At 37.7% G+C, this 23,711-nt stretch overlaps 1 protein-coding gene and 1 long non-coding RNA gene across 2 annotated transcripts; one reads left to right on the top strand and one right to left on the bottom strand.

The window, feature by feature from the left end:
- Window positions 1-5,726: 5,726 nt before the first annotated feature.
- On the top strand, window positions 5,727-8,190 carry LOC309705760 (uncharacterized protein; the record flags this gene model as incomplete). Its single annotated transcript, XM_082531743.1, has 2 exons — window positions 5,727-6,208; window positions 7,293-8,190. The coding sequence occupies exons 1-2, from the start codon at window positions 5,847-5,849 to the stop codon at window positions 8,188-8,190; spliced, it is 1,260 nt and encodes a 419-aa protein (XP_082387869.1). The 5' UTR covers window positions 5,727-5,846.
- A 971-nt stretch (window positions 8,191-9,161) lies between these two features.
- LOC309705761 lies at window positions 9,162-10,176 on the bottom strand. The gene is made up of 3 exons (XR_014276600.1): window positions 10,104-10,176; window positions 9,446-9,535; window positions 9,162-9,273 (listed from the first exon to the last, which is right to left on the bottom strand). It is a non-coding gene; the product is annotated as an uncharacterized lncRNA (long non-coding RNA).
- Between the last annotated feature and the right edge of the window lie 13,535 nt (window positions 10,177-23,711).

Here is a 23,711-nt window from a genome sequence, read left to right on the forward strand (position 1 = left end):
TCATTTAACAAGTATATTTGAGGGACCCTCAGCATGTTCAGCATTTTTTCTGCTGTCCATTTTGCTTTTCCAATTTTTCTGTTTAACTTATTACTATTGTGCTAAATCATACTGTTTCTGCTATTTTATAAGATTTGTGCTTAATATAGTATTTCTGCTTTTAATAGGATTTGTGCTTAATATAGTATTTCTGCTTTTTATAGAATTTGTGCTTAATATAGTATTTCTGCTTTTTATAGAATTTGTGCTTAATATAGTATTTCTGCTTTTTATAGGATTTGTGCTTAATATAGTATTTCTGCTTTTTATATGATTTGTGCTTAATATAGTATTTCTGCTAAATTATAGTATTTCTGCTTTTTATAGGATTTGTGCTAAAACATAGTATTTCTACTAAATGTAGTATTTATGCTTAATCATAGTATTTCTATATATTTCTGCCTGGTCCCCAGGCAGCCAATCCTCTGTGAGGACTTAGACATTCAAATTTTCAAATCAGGTCCTGCACGGTTTCCCAGCCAATCATATATGTGTCCTGAGGCATTCAAATTTGCATATTGGGGACTTCATGGCTTCTAAGCCAGCCAATCATATCTGAGGGCTGAGGAATTCAAATCCACAAATCAGGGCCTGCACGGCTTCCCAGCCAGCCAATCACATATGTGGTCTCAGGCATTCAAATTTGCATATTGGGGAATTCGTGGCTTCTAAGTCAACAAGTCATCCATGTCATATATCTCTAAAAATTCATATTTTAATATTAAATTGTCAACACTTGAAGATTCCCCCACCTCTTCTGAACAAAACGGTGTAAGAATGACCGTTCTAGCCCCTACGGTTAGGAAATTACGGTCATTTGTTTGAGGGAGTCGTCACTATGAGAAATAGACTGCAAAAATCCTGTGTCTCTCTGTGCTGCTGCGTGTGTAAACAGATGCACCTGTTTTGGTGGGGAAAAGTGCACAGCCTCTCTGATTGGTGGATTCAAATTCAGCAGTTCCCAGGCTGACCTAGAAACTTAGTCCTCTCTCCCCGTGTGTGTGTGTGTGTGTGTGTGTGTGTGTGTGTGTGTGTCTGTGACAGAGAGAGAGAGAGAGAGAGAGGCTTTTAATGGGATGATCTCATTCTAAGATTTAAATTCAATATATTTAGACTGGTTGACTGAATTGGATCTTGTGTGTGGGTCTCTATGTGCATGTGTGTTTCCTCATGTGTACATATTTGTGATTGTGTGGCTGTAATAAATTTTTTTGCAGATTTTTGTCATTTAACAAGTATATTTGAGGGACCCTCAGCATGTTCAGCATTTTTTCAGCTGTCCATTTTGCTTTTCCAATTTTTCTGTTTAACTTATTACTATTGTGCTAAATCATAGCATTTCTGCTATTTTATAAGATTTGTGCTTAATATACTATTTCTGCTTTTCATAGTATTTGTGCTTAATATAGTATTTCTGCTAAATTTAGTATTTCTGATTAATTATAGTTTTTCTACTAAATCATAGTACAGTATTTCTGCTTTTTATGGGATTTGTGCTAAAACAAAGTATTTCTACTAAATGTAGTATTTGTGCTTAATCATGCCATTTCTGCTTTTTATAGGATTTGTGCTTAATATAGTATTTCTGCTAAATTATAGTATTTCTGCCAAATTATAATATTTGTGCTAAAACATAGTCTCAATTTAAAATTACAATATTCATAGTTCATCACAGTGTCTCTGGTAAATCACAATATTTCTGCTCTGTTGTACTATTTTTCTAAATCATAGTGTTTCTGTAATGTTTAAGTATTTTTGGCTAAATATATTCTTTCTGTTATCTTATACTATTTCTCCTAAATTCTTGTATTTTTGAGAAGTTATCATGTTTCTGGTAAGTTACAATATTTCTGCTAAATTCTGCTATGCTATTGTATTTCTGCCAAGTATTATGTTTCCTCTAAGATATTGCAGTTCTGCTAAGTTATTCCATTTTAGCAAACTTCTTTTGCTTCTGCAAAGTTTTTACAATTTCTGCAACTTTTCAGCTTTTTCAGCTACTTTTTGCATACAGCTTCAGCTTTAAGCATCCACACTGCATTTTCGCAGGAAATGCAAATTTTTCTAGTTATTATTCTAGTTGCTTCCGTACACTTTTTGGCACTTAACTACTTCCACAATTTTCAGCCGATTTTCACCGTTCAAATTTTAAACTATTCTGCTTCTTCTGCTAATGTGCGCTATGACTTTTGGTATTTTTAACTATTATACTTTTTAAAATATTAAGCTTTTTTCCTTTAATTTGTCCCATTGAAATGAATGGGAAACTTCAGCAATTCTGCTAAAATTTGCTTGTTTTTGAAACTTAACTACTTCCTCATATTTTCACCTAGAACAACCATTCAAATTTTAAAATGTTCACAAATTATTGGGCTATTCAGGTATGATTCAGCTTTTTCAAATCTTCTACTGTTTTACTTTTATGCCTCTTAAAGTTTTGAGTTGCAAAATTGTGATTTTTCACAAAATACATGTGTTGTTATGGTTGCTATGCTCTTGGCTTCCAGTGTGCCACTGAAGGTTTTGCAATTTTCACTTCATGTCCGAACAACTTCCTGCTACTTGCTCAATTTTCACTCAACTTCCACAAATTATACATCAAAACGTAGGTATTTTTGCTGGCTTTCAGAAAATGTCACCATCATTGTTGTGGGATTTATAGAATTTTTGCAAATCTCCTCAGACTAACACAAGGTCAGAAAACTCTCCATATAAAGTGAATGGAGAGCTTGTTCAAAATCACCGCTGCATTTCTGTAATGAGAGGCATATTCGAATCGTCATATCTCCTTAACGAAGCAAAGTTAAGACATGAGGCTTGTCCCCGAATATCTTCAGACACCCCTGACGCTCACAATTCAAGAATTTCTTTCTCACCTATTACCGTTCTGAAATGAGTTGGACTTGTTTGAGGGTAGGAAATTCGTCCTTCGCTCAGATTTCTTCAGATTTCAAACTGTGGAAATGAACCACTTTTTTCTCTCGTCATAACTTTTTGTTGGATTTCCACAGAGACCTGAAAATTTCCATGATTGTTCACCAAAGCCTGCTGTCTCTTACGGTGAAAGAATGATATCGATACTCCAAATAGATTTCGAGTTAGAAAGCGTTGTTTGAGGGCAAGTCAAGGCAGTTTTTGCTTCGCTCTACTCAGTTATGGTGCATTACAAGTCAAATATCTTTAATAATTCATATTTTAATGATAAATTGTAAACACTGGAAGATTCCCCCATCTCTTCTGAACAAAACGGTGTAAGAATGACCGCTCTAGCCCCTACGGTTTGGAAATTATGGTCATTTGTTTGAGGGGAGTCCTCACTATGAGAAATAGGCTGCAATAATCCTGTGCCTCTCTGTGCTGCGTGTGTAAAAAGAGGCACATGTTTTGGCGGGAAAAAGTACACAGCCTCTCTGATTGGTGGATTCAAATTCAGCAGCTCCCAGGCTGACCTAGAAACTTACTTCTCTCTCCCTGTGCATTTTTTTGCTGATTTTTTTCATTTAACAAGTATATTTGAGGGACCCTCAGCATGTTCAGCATTTTTTCAGCTGTCCATTTTGCTTTTCCAATTTTTCTGTTTAACTTATTACTATTGTGCTAAATAATACTATTTCTGCTATTTTATAAGATTTGTGCCTAATATAGTATTTCTGCTAAATTACAATATTTCTGCTTTTTATACTATTTGTGCTAAAACATAGTATTTCTACTAAATGTAGTATTTATGCTTAATCATACTATTTCTGCTTTTTATGGGATTTGTGCCTAATATAGTATTTCTGCTTTTTATAGGATTTTTGCTCAAACATAGTATTTCTACTAAATGTAGTGTTTATGCTTAATCATCCTATTTCTGCTTTTTATAGGATTTGTGCTTAATATAGTATTTCTGCTAAATTATAGAATTTCTGCTTTTTATAGTATTTGTGCTAAAACATAGTATTTCTACTAAATGTAGTATTTATGCTTAATAATAGTATTTCTATATATTTCTGCCAGGTCCCCAGGCAGCCAATCCTCTGTGAGGACTGAGAAATTCAAATTTTCAAATCAGGGCCTGCACGGCTTCCCAGCCAATCATATATGTGTCCTGAGGCATTCAAATTTGCATATTGGGGCCTTCATGGCTTCTAAGCCAGCCAATCATATCTGAGGGCTGAGGAATTCAAATCCACAAATCAGGGCCTGCACAGCTTCCCAGCCAGCCAATCATATATGTGGTCTCAGGCATTCATATTTGCATATTGGGGAATTCGTGGCTTCTAAGTCAACAAGTCATCCATGTCATATATCTCTAAAAATTCACATTTTAATGATAAATTGTTAACACTGGAAGATTCCCCCATCTCTTCTGAACAAAACAGTGTAAGAATGACCGCTCTAGCCCCTACGGTTAGGAAATTATGGTCATTTGTTTGAGGGGAGTCCTCACTATGAGAAATAGGCTGCAATAATCCTGTGCCTCTCTGTGCTGCTGCGTGTGTAAAAAGATGCACCTGTTTTGGCGGGAAAACGTAAACAGCCACTCTGATTGGTGGATTTAAATTCGGCAGCTCTCTCCCTCTGTGTGTGTGTGTGTGTGTGTGTGTGTGTGTGTGTGTGTGTGTGTGTGTGTGTTTAGTGGGAGAGAGAGGACCCTGCCCTTATTTGGCAGCATGTCATTGTAGGATTTAAATTGAATATAGTTAGACTGGTTGACTGGATTAGAGCCTGTGTTTGTGTGTCCCTCTGTGCATTTGTGTTTCAATATGCCTCCATATTTGTAATTTTGTAAGTTATTACTATTCTGCTAAATCATAGTATTTCTGGTACTTTTCGGTACTTGTGCTAAATACAGTATTTCTGCTAAATCATACTATTTCTGCTTTTCATAAGATTTGTGCCTAATATAGTATTTCTGCTAAATTATAGTATTTATTCTTTTTATAGGATTTGTGCCTAACATAGTATTTCTGCTAAATTATAGTATTTCTGCTTTTTATACTATTTGTGCCTAATATAGTATTTCTGCTTTTTATAGGATTTGTGCCTAATATAGTATTTCTGCTTTTTATAGGATTTGTGCTTAATATAGTATTTCTGCTAAATTATAATATTTCTGCTTTTTATAGTATTTGTGCTAAAACATAGTATTTCTACTAAATGTAGTGTTTATGCTTAATCATCCTATTTCTGCTTTTTATAGGATTTGTGCTTAATATAGTATTTCTGCTAAATTATTGTATTTCTGCTTTTTATAGTATTTGTGCTAAAACATAGTATTTCTACTAAATGTAGTATTTATGCTTAATCATAGTATTTCTATATATTTCTGCCAGGTCCCCAGGCAGCCAATCCTCTGTGAGGACTGAGAAATTCAAATTTTGAAATCAGGGCCTGCACGGCTTCCCAGCGAATCAAATATGTGTCCTGAGGCATTCAAATTTGCATATTGGGGCCTTCATGGCTTCTAAGCCAGCCAATCATATCAGGGCTGAGGAATTCAAATTCACAAATCAGGGCCTGCACGGCTTCCCAGGCAGCCAATCATATATGTGGCCTCAGGCATTCAAATTTGCATATTGGGGAATTCGTGGCTTCTAAGTCAATAAGTCATCCATGTCATATATCTCTAAAAATTCACATTTTCATGATAAATTGTCAACACTTGAAGATTCCCCTATCTCTTCTGATCAAAACGGTGTAACGGTGTGTTCACACCGAACGCGATGGACGCGAATAAAACGCCCCAAACGCCCCTAATTTGACGCGTGTACATTCGCGTCTCAACGCGTGTCCAAGAAAAATCCATCGCGCGTGAACCGGAAATGTGGGAGGAATGTGGGAGGGAGTTGTGCCAGACCTGGTTTTGCAAGATGGCAGCTATCGAGCTAGCGCTTCAAGAGAGAGTCTCCCTTCTCTATGTACTGTGGAGAGCAGAGCAGCAGCGTAAAAGACGTCCTCGCCGTACCTGGGTCCATCAAGTCCTCCAGGCGCGTGAGCAGTTTGGTGAGTTTCACCATTTGCTCCAGGAGCTGCGCCTGGATGACGGCAGATTCCAGCGATATCATCGTCTGTCACCCGGCCAGTTTGAGGACCTGCTTTCCCGCGTCGGTCCCAGAATCGCCCGCCTAGACACCAATTACAGGCGCTCAATCCCACCTGCAGAGCGCCTGTCCGTCTGCCTGAGGTTAGTAAAAGTGGTCAATACGGTAGTCCTTTATTGATACCTGTGCTAATATATGCTAAACCATCCATTTATACACTGCTAACATGGATGTGCTATGCTAACAGTGAATGCTGTCGGCGTTTACTGATGGCATAGCACATCCATGTTAGCAGTACACTGCTAACATGGATGTGCTATAACAGTGAATGCTGTCGGCGTGTATAAACTATCGTTTATACACTGCTAACATGGATGTGCTATGCTAACAGTGAATGCTGTCGGCGTTTACTGATGGCATAGCACATCCATGTTAGCAGTACACTGCTAACATGGATGTGCTATAACAGTGAATGCTGTCGGCGTGTATAAACTATCGTTTATACACTGCTAACATGGATGTGCTATGCTAACAGTGAATGCTGTCGGCGTTTACTGATGGCATAGCACATCCATGTTAGCAGTGTATCGTGTATACACTGCTAACATGGATGTGCTATAACAGTGAATGCTGTCGGCGTGTATAAACTATCGTTTATACACTGCTAACATGGATGTGCTATGCTAACAGTGAATGCTGTCGGCGTTTACTGATGGCATAGCACATCCATGTTAGCAGTGTATCGTGTATACACTGCTAACATGGATGTGCTATGCTAACAGTGAATGCTCTCGGTGTTTACCGATAGCAAACTGGTACTGTTTATAATATTTCTAGTGATACTCAGATGGTCTCATCAAGTCCCGATTTAATTCGATTTATGCTGTTATCAGTGGTTGAATGATAGCATGGCTGTGGTGTCATAGGTATGCGCTCGGTGTTTGCTGATATCAAACTGGTATTAGGACCACTGTGGGTTAATCTTTGTAGTGATACACACTCCTTTTGTTTATTTATACCTGGTTTAATTTCTGGGATAGTTGAATATTTGTATATAATCACTGCAGACTGTTTTAGATTATATCAAATATATATCATGTAATTATCCTTATAATTACAAAATGTTTTATGTAAGATTTATGTTTTGGAATTTGTAATTTTGGAATTTCAATAATGTATTTTGTAACTGCAGTACACATAATACACATTTTAAACAATTTTGTCCAGGTTCCTTGCCACCGGGGACTCCTTCAGGACCATCGCGTTCAGTTTTCGAGTCGGTGTGTCCACGGTGAGCCAGATCATCCCCCAGGTAGCGACGGCCATCTGGGACTGTCTAGTGGACGATTTCATGGCTGTGCCTTCAACTGAAGACTGGCGGTCCATCGCAGAGGGATTCCAGGAGCGCTGGAACTTCCCCCTCTGTTGTGGAGCTCTGGATGGGAAGCACGTCCAGACGAAGGCACCCCCCAACTCAGGATCCATGTTCCACAACTACAAGGGAACTTTCTCCATTGTTCTCCTTGCGGTTGTGGATGCAGAGCATCGCTTCCGTGTCATTGATGTTGGGGGGTACGGGAGGACCAGCGACGGTGGTATTCTGGCCAACTCCACCTTTGGTCAGGCTCTTCGGGCTGGGACTCTCCATCTGCCTCCTGACCAGCCTCTACCTGGTGGAGAACACCGTGGAGCCCAGCCCCATGTCTTTGTGGCTGATGAAGCGTTCCCGCTGCGGCGTGAGCTCATGAGACCTTTCCCTGGACGCCTCCTCCCTTTAGAGAAGAGGATCTTTAACTATCGCCTTTCCAGGGCCAGGATGATAGTGGAGAGTGCCTTCGGTATCCTCTCCTCACAGTGGAGGTTGTATCGGCGTGCCATGGAGCTCCGTCCTGAAATTGCGGAGAAGTGTGTGAAGGCAACGTGTGTTCTCCACAATTTTCTGCGCTGTGTGGACGAGAGAGGGGCACCTGCTGTGAGGGGTGTGGCACCTGCTGTGGTGGAGCCGTTGCAAGGCCTGGGTCGTGTAGCAGCAAACAACTCCTCCAGAGAGGCTGTCCTGGTGAGGGAGAAGTTCATGGCCCACTTCTCGGCAGAGGGAGCTGTGTCTTGGCAACCAAAGGAGTAGCCTGTTTGAAGTCTGAGTGACTTCCCCACAACGGCTCTTTTAAGAGCCACCCACAAACCTCTAAAGAGTGTTCCTGTCTTTTTAAAATTTTCTTAATAAATGGATCTCTACTCCAAAATAACCTAACCTCTCTTTATTCTCTTAAGTAACTTGTCTTCACTATGTTCCTATAACCAGTGTGATGCAAAAGTTTGAGCAACCTTATTAATAGTCATTATTTTCCTGTATGAATCGGTTACAGTAAAAAATGTCAATTACATATATCATATAGGAGACACACACATTGATATACACTAAATATTTATGTTATTTCTCTTTTTATGTGTTGCCAATATATGCACCTGCTTTATTTAGTGTAAAGTTATTGCACACTTTCTGTAAATCCAGTGAACTGCATTTCACTTCTCAAATATCACTGTGTGTGTCTCCTATATGATGTATTTAACTGACAATTTAAATTGTGACAAATAACGATTTGTACAGGACAATGATGGCTATTAACAAGGTTGCCCAAACTTTTGCATCCCACTGTATCAGTATATTTTGTCATTAGTATAATATGAAATAAATTCTACTTGTGTCAAGTCGGGTGCCAATATTTGCTGTGTAGTAGAACAGAGACATTTGTCATTATAAATGTTTATTTGATAAAATATATAAATTCAGTAATAAAAAGATTCAACATAAATATATGAAATTTAACTATTTACAGAGAGACAGGAATAAAAAGGACCCAGCTTGGAGTGGAAGAGCCTCAGGGGAGAAGGAGGAGAAGAATAAGAACATTGTTTCTGCCCTGGAGAGCTGCTGCCTCATCAGAAAACTACTGATCATTAGGGTCCAATGTTTCCAAATTTAGCACAGCTGTGCTGTTGTCAAAAACTAATTTATGAATTTGGAATTTCACGAATTCTCGTGTCTGAGGCGGCATGCTCTCCAGAGCAGGAACAAGGCCGAGGAGGAAATACTCTGTTGCAGACGGGCGTGGCCTCTTTAGGGACTCCAGGATAGCCAGCTCCACCGCCGATGGACCATCCTGGGACCCTTCCCTCGACCGCCTTCGAGCTCTCCTCCTCTGTGGGCCTGTAAAAAACAGAACAAAACACCACAAAGAAATGAGAAGGCTGCTACTAGATTGTCATTTTCAAAATTGAAAAAAAAACAGGATATGAACAGATTGGTTGTAGATATTTAGTAAAGGTGATCACAAGGGAATCCAAGCAAGTAAAAAGCTATCAGTGCTTGATGTTCATACCTGTGGGTGCAGCAGCAGGAGTGGAGGGACCAGGGACTGGGGAGTCAGGAGAAGCAACAGGGGAGGACTCTGCTGCATGATAACTTGACTCTATCAAGACAATATTAAATGTTAACAGGTTGAAGACAATAGTCATAGAGAATATTATATTATTATATACTTATTATTATATACAGTGGTCTCCCATTTATTGCAGCACATGAACAGTAGTCACAGTTCTCACAAGTTGATTCTCAAAGTGCAAACCTTTGTCGATTTTAAAACGTAAAAGTATTATGCAGCGCTTTTTCTCCGTCTGCGGCGCCACTTTCGTGCGCCTTTTTCGCTCCCGGTGCAGGTGTCTATTTCCGAATGAGGGTCATAGTTATGAGTGTTTTTGTGCTGTTTTTTTCTATTTGAAGTGATGGTTATCAAAACCAAACATGATAAGTTTGGCAAGCGCAGGAGACACGACACGGAGGAGATTTGTCATTTGGGCTGCAGAATGCAATGCGCATCGTTGAAAGCTGTACGGTGCAATAAAAAAAATCAGCGAAAAGGCGAGGCAGTGACGGATGAACAGCGGGACTACTTTATACTGTTTATTAATAAACAAAATATATTCCTGTATGACAACACGCATAAATTAACTGCCTACATTAATTAATTGTAAACATACCTTCTGACTGACACTCCCCTGCTGCCTCTTCGGGCTGTCCCTGGTACTCGGGGGAGAAGTTCTCCACGGTCCGCACCATATTACCGCTGGTCTCCCGCGGGGTGAGGAAGGGGTCCAGAAACCCCATGACCGCAAAGAACTTCCATCTCCTCCCCGATCCTGCTGCAGACCCACTCCTCTTCTCCTTCTCTGACCTCTTCTCCTTATTATATGTGTCCCTGAGGCTCTTCCACTTTCTCCTGCAGATGTCCTCTGAATAAACGCATTATCTGGTTAGCGGAAAGGTATTTGTACAACAGTGGGAAAATCGCGGGACAGTAGGCGCGCTTGCTAGCTTTTGCACGGCTTCATCGGGTCAGTCTGAAAATTAAAAAGAAGAAGGAATGAACTTACCAGGTTGCCCGATCTCCTCACTTATGTGTCTCCAAGCTAGGTCCTTTTTATTCCTGTCTCGGTAGAAATAGGAGCTGGCATCATATAGCTCGGGGTGGTTAGCCACGGTGCTGATCAGCTTTTCCTCCATACTGAATGAAGAATGAAGGGCTTTGGCTGGATCTGCCCCTTTGACCTAGGTAACAGCCACGTCACCAGGCTCCTGATTGGTTGTCGCGGCGCGATTTGACGCTGGAGTTCAGATTTTTCCAACTCGAGCGGTAGACGCGAAACGCGCGTATGCACAAAGTGCAACACAAAAACTCACGCGCGTGGTTTTATTCGCGCGTCAAACGCGCCTGACGCGCTACACTGACGCGCGTTTCGCGCGTCAAACGCGCCTGACGCGCTACACTGACGCGCGTTTCACGCGTTTTGGCGTTTTCGCGACGCAAATCTGCTTCCGAATTTTCGCGGGACCCGCAATCGCGCGTCATCGCGCCTTTCCATTGACTTTACATGTAAACCTGACGCTCTATTCGCGTCCATCGCGTTCGGTGTGAACACACCGTAAGAATGACTGTTCTAGCCCCTACAGTTAGGAAATTATGGTCATTTGTTTGAGGGGAGTCCTCACTATGAGAAATAGACTGCAATAATCCTGTGCCTCTCTGTGCTGCGTGTGTAAATAGATGCACCTGTTTTGGCGGGAAAACGTAAACAGCCTCTCTGATTGGTGGATTCAAATTCAGCAGCTCCCAGGCTGACCTAGAAACTTAGTCCTCTCTCCCTGTGTGTGTGTGTGTGTGTGTGTGTGTGTGTGTGTGTTTAGTGGGAGAGAGAGGACCCTGCCCTTATTTGGCAGCATGTCATTGTAGGATTTAAATTGAACATAGTTAGACTGGTTGACTGGATTAGAGCCTGTGTTTGTGTGTCCCTCTGTGCATTTGTGTTTCAATAAGTTATTACTATTCTGCTAAATCATAGTATTTCTGGTACTTTTCGGTACTTGTGCTAAATACAGTATTTCTGCTAAATCATACTATTTCTGCTTTTCAAAGGATTTATGCCTAATATAGTATTTCTGCTAAATTATAGTATTTCTGCTTTTTATAGGATTTGTGCCTAACATAGTATTTCTGCTAAATTATAGTATTTCTGCTTTTTATAGGATTTGTGCCTAACATAGTATTTCTGCTAAATTATAGTATTTCTGCTTTTTATACTATTTGTTCTAAATTATAGTATTTCTGCTTTTTATAGGATTTGTGCTTAATATAGTATTTCTGCTAAATTATAGTTTTTCTTCTTTTTATAGTATTTGTGCTAAAACATAGTATTTCTACTAAATGTAGTATTTATGCTTAATAATAGTATTTCTATATATTTCTGCCAGGTCCCCAGGCAGCCAATCCTCTGTGAGGACTGAGACATTCAAATTTTCAAATCAGGGCCTGCACAGTTTCCCAGCCAATCAAATAAGTGTCCTGAGGCATTCAAATTTGCATATTGGGGCCTTCGTGGCTTCTAAGCCAGCCAATCATATCTGAGGGCTGAGGAATTCAAATCCACAAATCAGGGCCTGCACGGCTTCCCAGCCAGCCAATCACATATGTGGTCTCAGGCATTCAAATTTGCATATTGGGGAATTCGTGGCTTCTAAGTCAACAAGTCATCCATGTCATATATCTCTAAAAATTCATATTTTAATATTAAATTGTCAACACTTGAAGATTCCCCCATCTCTTCTGAACAAAACGGTGTAAGAATGACCGTTCTAGCCCCTACGGTTAGGAAATTACGGTCATTTGTTTGAGGGGAGTCGTCACTATGAGAAATAGACTGCAAAAATCCTGTGTCTCTCTGTGCTGCTGCGTGTGTAAACAGATGCACCTGTTTTGGTGGGGAAAAGTGCACAGCCTCTCTGATTGGTGGATTCAAATTCACCAGCTCCCAGGCTGACCTAGAAACTTACTTCTCTCTCCCTGTGTGTGTGTGTGTGTGTGTGTGTGTGTGTGTGTGTGTGTGTGTGTGTGTTTAGTGGGAGAGAGAGGACCCTGCCCTTATTTGGCAGCATGTCATTGTAGGATTTAAATTGAATATAGTTAGACTGGTTGACTGAATTGGATCTTGTGTGTGTGTCTCTCTGTGCATGTGTGTTTCCTCATGTGTACATATTTGTAATTGTGTGGCTGTCATAAATTTTTTTTCAGACTTTTGTCATTTAACAAGTATATTTGAGGGAACCTCAGCATGTTCAGCATTTTTTCAGCTGTCCATTTTGCTTTTCCAATTTTTCTGTTTAACTTATTACTATTGTGCTAAATCATACTATTTCTGCTATTTTATAAGATTTGTGCTTAATATACTATTTCTGCTTTTATAGGATTTGTGCTTAATATAGTATTTCTGCTTTTTATAAGATTTGTGCTTAATATAGTATTTCTGCTAAATGTAGTATTTATGCTTAATCATATTATTTCTGCTTTTCATAGGATTTGTGCTTAATATAGTATTTCTGCTAAATTTAGTATTTCTGATTAATTATAGTTTTTCTACTAAATCATAGTACAGTATTTCTGCTTTTTATGGGATTTGTGCTAAAACAAAGTATTTCTACTAAATGTAGTATTTATGCTTAATCATACCATTTCTGCTTTTTATAGGATTTGTGCTTAATATAGTATTTCTGCTAAATTATAGTATTTCTGCCAAATTATAATATTTGTGCTAAAACATAGTCTTAATTTAAAATTACAATATTCATAGTTCATCACAGTGTCTCTGGTAAATCACAATATTTCTGCTCTGTTGTACTATTTTTCTAAATCATAGTGTTTCTGTAATGTTTAAGTATTTTTGGCTAAATATATTCTTTCTGTTATCTTATACTATTTCTCCTAAATTCTTGTATTTTTGAGAAGTTATCATGTTTCTGGTAAGTTACAATATTTCTGCTAAATTCTGCTATGCTATTGTATCTCTGCCAAGTATTATGTTTCCTCTAAGATATTGCAGTTCTGCTAAGTTATTCCATTTTAGCAAACTTCTTTTGCTTCTCCAAAGTTTTTACAATTTCTGCAACTTTTCAGCTTTTTCAGCTACTTCTTGCATACAGCTTCAGCTTTAAGCATCCACACTGCATTTTCGCAGGAAATGCAAATTTTTCTAGTTAGTGTGAATGCTTGAAAAGCATTCACAGTATTGTTATTCGAATCTTTATTATTATTATTATATATTCCGTACGTTTTTTGGCATCTCACTCCTTCAAAACCGTTCAACTTAGAAAAACCATTCAAACACCATTAGATTCCTATTCTTTTGGACATGACTGCTTCTATTTTTCATATTTTTAACATTTATATTTTTAATTTTATTCAACTTTATTCAACAAAAATTTCCCATGTATTTCAATGGGGAGACCCTTCAAATTCTCATTCAACTTACTCATTTTTAAACTCTTACTACTTCCACATACGTTGACATAGAGCCACCATTCAAACTTTAAAACGAAGACAAGACATTCAACTATTCAACTTGTATTTATCTTTTCAATATCTATTATACTTTTTCTTCAGTTCCAGTTTAAGTTTCATGATGTTTTTTCACCCGTTTCAGAGTTTATAATGGGTGTGTATGGGATGGAATGTTGGGGCTAGAGTGAGGCAGCTCAACTGCTAGAGTGAGAGGAGCAAAAAAATTAATCTTAAAATCTTTTTTAAAACTGCTGCTGTGTCCGCAGCGTTTGCTCTACAGGTATGATTTTACCCTCAAAACGTAGCCATGGCTGTCCTCTTTCATCCAATGTGTTTACTATTGTACTGGGTGTTATGGTTCTTTCATAAATGTCACCAATGCACAGCCTCCTCCTTCCAACTCTTCCATAGACTCTAATGTTAAAATGGCTCAGAAGGTTCGTTTGAAAATCAGAAGAGCATGGTGTCTTTCCACTGTCACCACGTCCATATAATAAGCTCCACAGGCATGAAAACTGAGAATTAGGTAGACTAGACATTGCTGTCGCTCACGGTGAAAGAATTTTGTCAATACGACTTTTACTTTTCATTTGGGAGCGATTTGTTTCGGCCTGACTTTTCTGTTCATTTTAAGCAGCAAAAGTGAGGTGCATGTCTGTGTCGTGTGTATGGAGCCATTGGGTGCGGTCACTATAGCAACCAGGCTCACACCTGCCTGCTTAACGAGCTCTCTCTGCCACTGTACCAAGATTCATATTAAACACTTCTCTTTCAACTGCTGCTGTGTCCACAGTGTTAAAGCCATCATTTTACCCTCAAAACGTCGCCATCGTTGTTCTTTTTCCAACATCTTGTCTTTCAAAGCTCAGAGATGTAAACTTTTTAAACTGTGTGGGTCCAAGTGGAGGGATCACAATTTAGTCATTCAGTGATTCAAAGAATATGACCTTTTAATATTCTTTCAGATGTTTTCTGACTCTAAATGTTCTTTTCTCATTTCTTAGGTTTTTCTAATTTACAATTAAAACATTTTCAGCTTTTTTCCAACTTCTTCTTCTGTGTAACCTTCAGCTTTTAGCAGTTCAGCACCTTTGTTTTCAGGTTGAATTCGTTTTTTTGTTTTTTGTTTTTTTTATCTCATTCAATATTTTTAACTCAAAATTCAGCAATTAATTCATTTCAGTGCATACATTCAGATTCAAGCATTCACACTGCAGTTTCTTCAGAAAATGCACTTTCTAGTTATTATTATTAGTGTGAATGCTTGAAAAGCATTCACAGTATTGTTATTCTAATCTTTATTAGTGTGAATGCTTGAAAAGCATTCACAGTATTGTTATTCGAATCTTTATTATTATTATTATATATTCCGTACGTTTTTTGGCATCTAACTCCTTCAAAACCGTTCAACTTAGAAAAACCATTCAAACACCGTTAGATTCCTATTCTTTTGGACAACACTGCTTCTATTTTTCATATTTTTAACATTTATATTTTTAATTTTATTCAACTTTATTCAACAAAAATTTATAATGTATTTCAATGGGGAGACCCTTCAAATCCTCATTCAACTTACTCATTTTTAAACTCTTACTACTTCCACATACATTGACATAGAGCCACCATTCAAACTTTAAAACGAAGACAAGACATTCAACTATTCAACTTGTATTTATCTTTTCAATATCTATTATACTTTTTCTTCAGTTCCAGTTTAAGTTTCATGATGTTTTTTCACCCGTTTCAGAGTTTATAATGGGTGTGTATGGGACGGAATGTTGGGGCTAGAGTGAGACAGCTCAACTGCTAGAGTGAGAGGAGCAAAAAAATTAATCTTAAAATCTTTTTTAAAACTGCTGCTGTGTCCACAGCGTTTGCTCTACAGGTATGATTTTACCCTCAAAACGTAGCCATGGTTGTCCTCTTTCATCCAATGTGTTTACTATTGTACTAGGTGTTATGGTTCTTTCATAAATGTCACCAATGCACAGCCTCCTCCCTCCAACTCTTCCATAGACTCTAATGTTAAAATGGCTCAGAAGGTTCGTTTGAAAATCAGAAGAGCATGGTGTCTTTACACTGTCACCACGTCCATATAATAAACTCCACAGGCATGAAAACTGAGAATTAGGTAGACTAGACATGGCTGTCGCTCACGGTGAAAGAATTTTGTCAATACGACATGTACTTTTCATTTGGGAAGAATTTGTTTGGGCCTGACTTTTCTGTTCATTTTAAGCAGCAAAAGTGAGGTGCATGTCTGTGTACGTGTGTATGGAGCCATTGGGTGCAGTCACTATAGCAACCAGGCTCACACCTGCCTGCTTAACGAGCTCTGCCTGCCACTGTGCCAAGATTCATCTTAAGCACTTCTCTTTCAACTGCTGCTGTGTCCACAGTGTTACAGCCATAATTTTACCCTCAAATTGTCGCCATTATTGTTCTCTTTCCAACACCGTGTCTTTCAAAGCTCAGGCATTTAAACTTTTTAAACTGTGTGGATCAAAGTGGAGGGATCACATTTGAGTCATTCAGTGATTCAAAGAATATGAACTTTTAATATTCTTTCAGATGTTTTCTGACTCTAAATGTTCTTTTCTCATTTCTTAGGGTTTTCTAATTTACAATTAAAACATTTTCAGCTTTTTTCCAACTTCTTCTTCTGTCTAACCTTCAGCTTTTAGCAGTTCAGCACTTTTGTTTTCAGTATAAATTCGGACTTTTTTTTTTAATCTCATTCAATATTTTTAACTCAAAATTCAGCAATTAATTCATTTCAGTGCATACATTCAGATTCAAGCATTCACACTGCAGTTTCTTCAGAAAATGCACTTTCTAGTTATTATTATTATTATATATTCCGTACGTTTTTTGGCATCTCACTCCTTCAAAACCGTTCAACTTAGAAAAACCATTCAAACACCGTTAGATTCCTATTCTTTTGGACAACACTGCTTCTATTTTTCATATTTTTAACATTTATATTTTTAATTTTATTCAACTTTATTCAACAAAAATTTATAATGTATTTCAATGGGGAGACCCTTCAAATCCTCATTCAACTTACTCATTTTTAAACTCTTACTACTTCCACATACATTGACATAGAGCCACCATTCAAACTTTAAAACGAAGACAAGACATTCAACTATTCAACTTGTATTTATCTTTTCAATATCTATTATACTTTTTCTTCAGTTCCAGTTTAAGTTTCATGATGTTTTTTCACCCGTTTCAGAGTTTATAATGGGTGTGTATGGGACGGAATGTTGGGGCTAGAGTGAGGCAGCTCAACTGCTAGAGTGAGAGGAGCAAAAAAATTAATCTTAAAATCTTTTTTAAAACTGCTGCTGTGTCCACAGCGTTTGCTCTACAGGTATGATTTTACCCTCAAAACGTAGCCATGGCTGTCCTCTTTCATCCAATGTGTTTACTATTGTACTAGGTGTTATGGTTCTTTCATAAATGTCACCAATGCACAGCCTCCTCCCTCCAACTCTTCCATAGACTCTAATGTTAAAACGGCTCAGAAGGTTGGTTTGAAAATCAGAAGAGCATGGTGTTTTTACACTGTCACCACGTCCATATAATAAACTCCACAGGCATGAAAACTGAGAATTAGGTAGACTAGACATTGCTGCCGCTCACGGTGAAAGAATTTCGTCAATACGACCTATACTTTTCATTTGGGAGCGATTTGTTTCGGCCTGACTTTTCTGTTCATTTTAAGCAGCAAAAGTGAGGCGCATGTCTGTGTACGTGTGTATGGAGCCATTGGGTGCAGTCACTATAGCAACCAGGCTCACACCTGCCTGCTTAACGAGCTCTGCCTGCCACTGTACCAAGATTCATCTTTAGCACTTCTCTTTCAACTGCTGCTGTGTCCACAGTGTTACAGCCATCATTTTACCCTCAAATTGTCGCCATTATTGTTCTCTTTCCAACACCGTATCTTTCAAAGCTCAGGCATTTAAACTTTTTAAACTGTGTGGATCAAAGTGGAGGGATCACATTTGAGTCATTCAGTGATTCAAAGAATATGACCTTTTAATATTCATTCAGATGTTTTCTGACTCTAAATGTTCTTTTCTCATTTCTTAGGGTTTTCTAATTTACATTTAAAACATTTTCAGTTTTTTTCCAACTCCTTCTTCTGTGTAACCTTCAGCTTTTAGCAGTTCAGCACCTTTGTTTTCAGGTTAAATTCGGTTTTTTTTTGGTTTTTTTTAATCTCATTCAATATTTTTAACTCAAAATTCAGCAATTAATTCATTTCAGTGCATACATTCAGATTCAAGCATTCACACTGCAGTTTCTTCAGAAAATGCACTTTCTAGTTATTATTATTATATATTCCGTACGTTTTTTGGCATCTCACTCCTTCAAAACCGTTCAACTTAGAAAATCCATTCAAACACCATTAGATTCCTCTTCTTTAGGACATGAATGCTTGTATTTTTCTCATTTTTAACATTTATATTTTTAATTTTATTCAAATTTATTCAACAAAAATTTATAATGTATTTCAATGGGGAGACCCTTCAAATTCTCATTCAACTTACTCATTTTTAAACTCTTACTACTTCCACATACGTTGACATAGAGCCACCATTCAAACTTTAAAACGAAGACAAGACATTCAACTATTCAACTTGTATTTATCTTTTCAATATCTATTATACTTTTTCTTCAGTTCCAGTTTAAGTTTCATGATGTTTTTTCACCCGTTTCAGAGTTTATAATGGGTGTGTATGGGACGGAATGTTGGGGCTAGAGTGAGGCAGCTCAACTGCTAGAGTGAGAGGAGCAAAAAAATTAATCTTAAAATCTTTTTTAAAACTGCTGCTGTGTCTGCAGCGTTTGCTCTACAGGTATGATTTTACCCTCAAAACGTAGCCATGGCTGTCCTCTTTCATCCAATGTGTTTACTATTGTACTGGGTGTTATGGTTCTTTCATAAATGTCACCAATGCACAGCCTCCTCCCTCCAACTCTTCCATAGACTCTAATGTTAAAATGGCTCAGAAGGTTCGTTTGAAAATCAGAAGAGCATGGTGTCTTTACACTGTCACCACGTCCATATAATAAACTCCACAGGCATGAAAACTGAGAATTCAGTAGACTAGAAGCTGCTGTCGCTCACGGTGAAAGAATTTCGTCAATACGACTTGTACTTTTCATATGGGAACGATTTGTTTCGGCCTGACTTTTCTGTTCATTTTAAGGAGCAAAAGTGAGGCGCATGTCTGTGTACGTGTGTATGGAGCCATTGGGTGCGGTCACTATAGCAACCAGGCTCACACCTGCCTGCTTAACGAGCTCTGCCTGCCACTGTACCAAGATTCATCTTAAGCACTTCTCTTTCAACTGCTGCTGTGTCCACAGTGTTACAGCCATCATTTTACCCTCAAATTGTTGCCATTATTGTTCTCTTTCCAACACCGTGTCTTTCAAAGCTCAGGCATTTAAACTTTTTAAACTGTGTGGATCAAAGTGGAGGGATCACATTTGAGTCATTCAGTGATTCAAAGAATATGAACTTTTAATATTCATTCAGATGTTTTCTGACTCTAAATGTTCTTTTCTCATTTCTTAGGGTTTTCTAATTTACATTTAAAACATTTTCAGTTTTTTTCCAACTTCTTCTTCTGTGTAACGTCCAGCTTTTAGCAGTTCAGCACCTTTGTTTTCAGGTTAAATTCGTTTTTTTTTTTTTGTTTTTTTATCTCATTCAATATTTTTAACTCAAAATTCAGCAATTAATTCATTTCAGTGCATACATTCAGATTCAAGCATTCACACTGCAGTTTCTTCAGAAAATGCACTTTCTAGTTATTAGTGTGAATGCTTGAAAAGCATTCACAGTATTGTTCTTCAAATCTTTATTATTATATATTCCGTACGTTTTTTGGCATCTAACTCCTTCAAAACCGTTCAACTTAGAAAAACCATTCAAACACCGTTAGATTCCTCTTCTTTTGGACATGACTGCTTCTACTTTTCTCATTTTTAACATTTATATTTTTAATTTTATTCAACTTTATTCAACAAAAATTTCCCATGTATTTCAATGGGGAGACCCTTCAAATTCTCATTCAACTTACTCATTTTTAAACTCTTACTACTTCCACATACATTGACATAGAGCCACCATTCAAACTTTAAAACGAAGACAAGACATTCAACTATTCAACTTGTATTTATCTTTTCAATATCTATTATACTTTTTCTTCAGTTCCAGTTTAAGTTTCATGATGTTTTTTCACCCGTTTCAAAATTTATAATGGGTGTGTATGGGACGGAATGTTGGGGCTAGAGTGAGACAGCTCAACTGCTAGAGTGAGAGGAGCAAAAAAATTAATTTTAAAATCTTTTTTAAAACTGCTGCTGTGTCCGCAGCGTTTGCTCTACAGGTATGATTTTACCCTCAAAACGTAGCCATGGCTGTCCTCTTTCATCCAATGTGTTTACTATTGTACTAGGTGTTATGGTTCTTTCATAAATGTCACCAATGCACAGCCTCCTCCCTCCAACTCTTCCATAGACTGTAATGTTAAAATGGCTCAGAAGGTTCGTTTGAAAATCAGAAGAGCATGGTGTCTTTCCACTGTCACCACGTCCATATAATAAGCTCCACAGGCATGAAAACTGAGAATTAGGTAGACTAGACATTGCTGTCGCTCACGGTGAAAGAATTTTGTCAATACGACTTTTACTTTTCATTTGGGAGCGATTTGTTTCGGCCTGACTTTTCTGTTCATTTTAAGCAGCAAAAGTGAGGCGCATGTCTGTGTACGTGTGTATGGAGCCATTGGGTGCGGTCACTATAGCAACCAGGCTCACACCTGCCTGCTTAACGAGCTCTGCCTGCCACTGTACCAAGATTCATCTTAAGCACTTCTCTTTCAACTGCTGCTGTGTCCACAGTGTTACAGCCATCATTTTACCCTCAAATTGTCGCCATTATTGTTCTCTTTCCAACACCGTATCTTTCAAAGCTCAGGCATTTAAACTTTTTAAACTGTGTGGATCCAAGTGGAGGGATCACATTTTAGTCATTCAGTGATTCAAAGAATATGACCTTTTAATATTCTTTCAGATGTTTTCTGACTCTAAATGTTCTTTTCTCATTTCTTAGGTTTTTCTAATTTGCAATTAAAACATTTTCAGCTTTTTTCCAACTTCTTCTTCTGTGTAACGTCCAGCTTTTAGCAGTTCAGCACCTTTGTTTTCAGGTTAAATTCATTTTTTTTTGTTTTGTTTTTTTATCTCATTCAATATTTTTAACTCAAAATTCAGCAATTAATTCATTTCAGTGCATACATTCAGATTCAAGCATTCACACTGCAGTTTCTTCAGAAAATGCACTTTCTAGTTATTATTAGTGTGAATGCTTGAAAAGCATTCACAGTATTGTTCTTCTAATCTTTATTATTATTATTATTGTGTGGATGCTTTAAGCATCCACACTATTGAGTTCCTGTTTCTCTTTATTCTTTATTATTATTATTCTAGTTGCTTCCGTACACTTTTCGCCGTTAAACTACTTCCACAATTTTCAGCCGATTTTCACCGTTCAAATTTTAAACTATTCTGCTATTTTTGCTAATTCCTGCTACGATTTTTGCTATTTTTAACTATTATACTTTTTAAAATATTAAGCTTTTTTCCTTTAATTTGTCCCATTGAAATGAATGGGAAACTTCTGCAATTCTGCTAAAATTTGCTTGTTTTTGAAACTTAACTACTTCCTCATATTTTCACCTAGAACAACCATTCAAATTTTAAAATGTTCACAAATTATTGGGCTATTCAGGTATGATTCAGCTTTTTCAAATCTTCTACTGTTTTACTTTTATGCCTCTTAAAGTTTTGAGTTGCAAAATTGTGATTTTTCACAAAATACATGCATTGTTATGGTTGCTATGCTCTTGGCTTCCAGTGTGCCACTGAAGGTTTTGCAATTTTCACTTCATGTCCGAACAACTTCCTGCTACTTGCTCAATTTTCACTCAACTTCCACAAATTATACATCAAAACGTAGGTATTTTTGCTGGCTTTCAGGAAATGTCACCATCATTGTTGTGGGATTTATAGAATTTTTGCAAATCTCCTCAGACTAACACAAGGTCAGAAAACTCTCCATATAAAGTGAATGGAGAGCTTGTTCAAAATCACCGCTGGATTTCTGTAATGAGAGGCATATTCGAATCGTCATATCTCCTTAACGAAGCAAAGTTAAGACATGAGGCTTGTCCCCGAATATCTTCAGACACCCCTGACGCTCACAATTCAAGAATTTCTTTCTCACCTATTACCGTTCTGAAATGAGTTGGACTTGTTTGAGGGTAGGAAATTCGTCCTTCGCTCAGATTTCTTCAGATTTCAAACTGTGGAAATGAACCACTTTTTTCTCTCGTCATAACTTTTTGTTGGATTTCCACAGAGACCTGAAAATTTCCATGATTGTTCACCAAATCCTGCTGTCTCTTACGGTGAAAGAATGATATCGATACTCCAAATAGATTTCGAGTTAGAAAGCGTTGTTTGAGGGCAAGTCAAGGCAGTTTTTGCTTCGCTCTACTCAGTTATGGTGCATTACAAGTCAAATATCTTTAATAATTCATATTTTAATGATAAATTGTAAACACTGGAAGATTCCCCCATCTCTTCTGAACAAAACGGTGTAAGAATGACCGCTCTAGCCCCTACGGTTTGGAAATTATGGTCATTTGTTTGAGGGGAGTCCTCACTATGAGAAATAGGCTGCAATAATCCTGTGCCTCTCTGTGCTGCGTGTGTAAAAATAGGCACATGTTTTGGCGGGAAAAAGTACACAGGCTCTCTGATTGGTGGATTCAAATTCAGCAGCTCCCAGGCTGACCTAGAAACTTACTTCTCTCTCCCTGTGCATTTTTTTGCTGATTTTTTCATTTAACAAGTATATTTGAGGGACCCTCAGCATGTTCAGCATTTTTTCAGCTGTCCATTTTGCTTTTCCAATTTTTCTTTTTAACTTATTACTATTGTGCTAAATAATACTATTTCTGCTATTTTATAAGATTTGTGCCTAATATAGTATTTCTGCTAAATTACAATATTTCTGCTTTTTATACTATTTGTGCTAAAACATAGTATTTCTACTAAATGTAGTATTTATGCTTAATCATACTATTTCTGCTTTTTATGGGATTTGTGCCTAATATAGTATTTCTGCTTTTTATAGGATTTTTGCTCAAACATAGTATTTCTACTAAATGTAGTGTTTATGCTTAATCATCCTATTTCTGCTTTTTATAGGATTTGTGCTTAATATAGTATTTCTGCTAAATTATAGTATTTCTGCTTTTTATAGTATTTGTGCTAAAACATAGTATTTCTACTAATTATAGTATTTATGCTTAATCATAGTATTTCTATATATTTCTGCCAGGTCCCCAGGCAGCCAATCCTCTGTGAGGACTGAGAAATTCAAATTTTCAAATCAGGGCCTGCACGGCTTCCCAGCCAATCATATATGTGTCCTGAGGCATTCAAATTTGCATATTGGGGCCTTCATGGCTTCTAAGCCAGCCAATCATATCTGAGGGCTGAGGAATTCAAATCCACAAATCAGGGCCTGCACGGCTTCCCAGCCAGCCAATCATATATGTGGTCTCAGGCATTCATATTTGCATATTGGGGAATTCGTGGCTTCTAAGTCAACAAGTCATCCATGTCATATATCTCTAAAAATTCACATTTTAATGATAAATTGTTA

Source organism: Aulonocara stuartgranti (assembly GCF_965226115.1).
Source record: "Aulonocara stuartgranti genome assembly, chromosome: 4".
NCBI classification, from domain to species: domain Eukaryota; kingdom Metazoa; phylum Chordata; class Actinopteri; order Cichliformes; family Cichlidae; genus Aulonocara; species Aulonocara stuartgranti.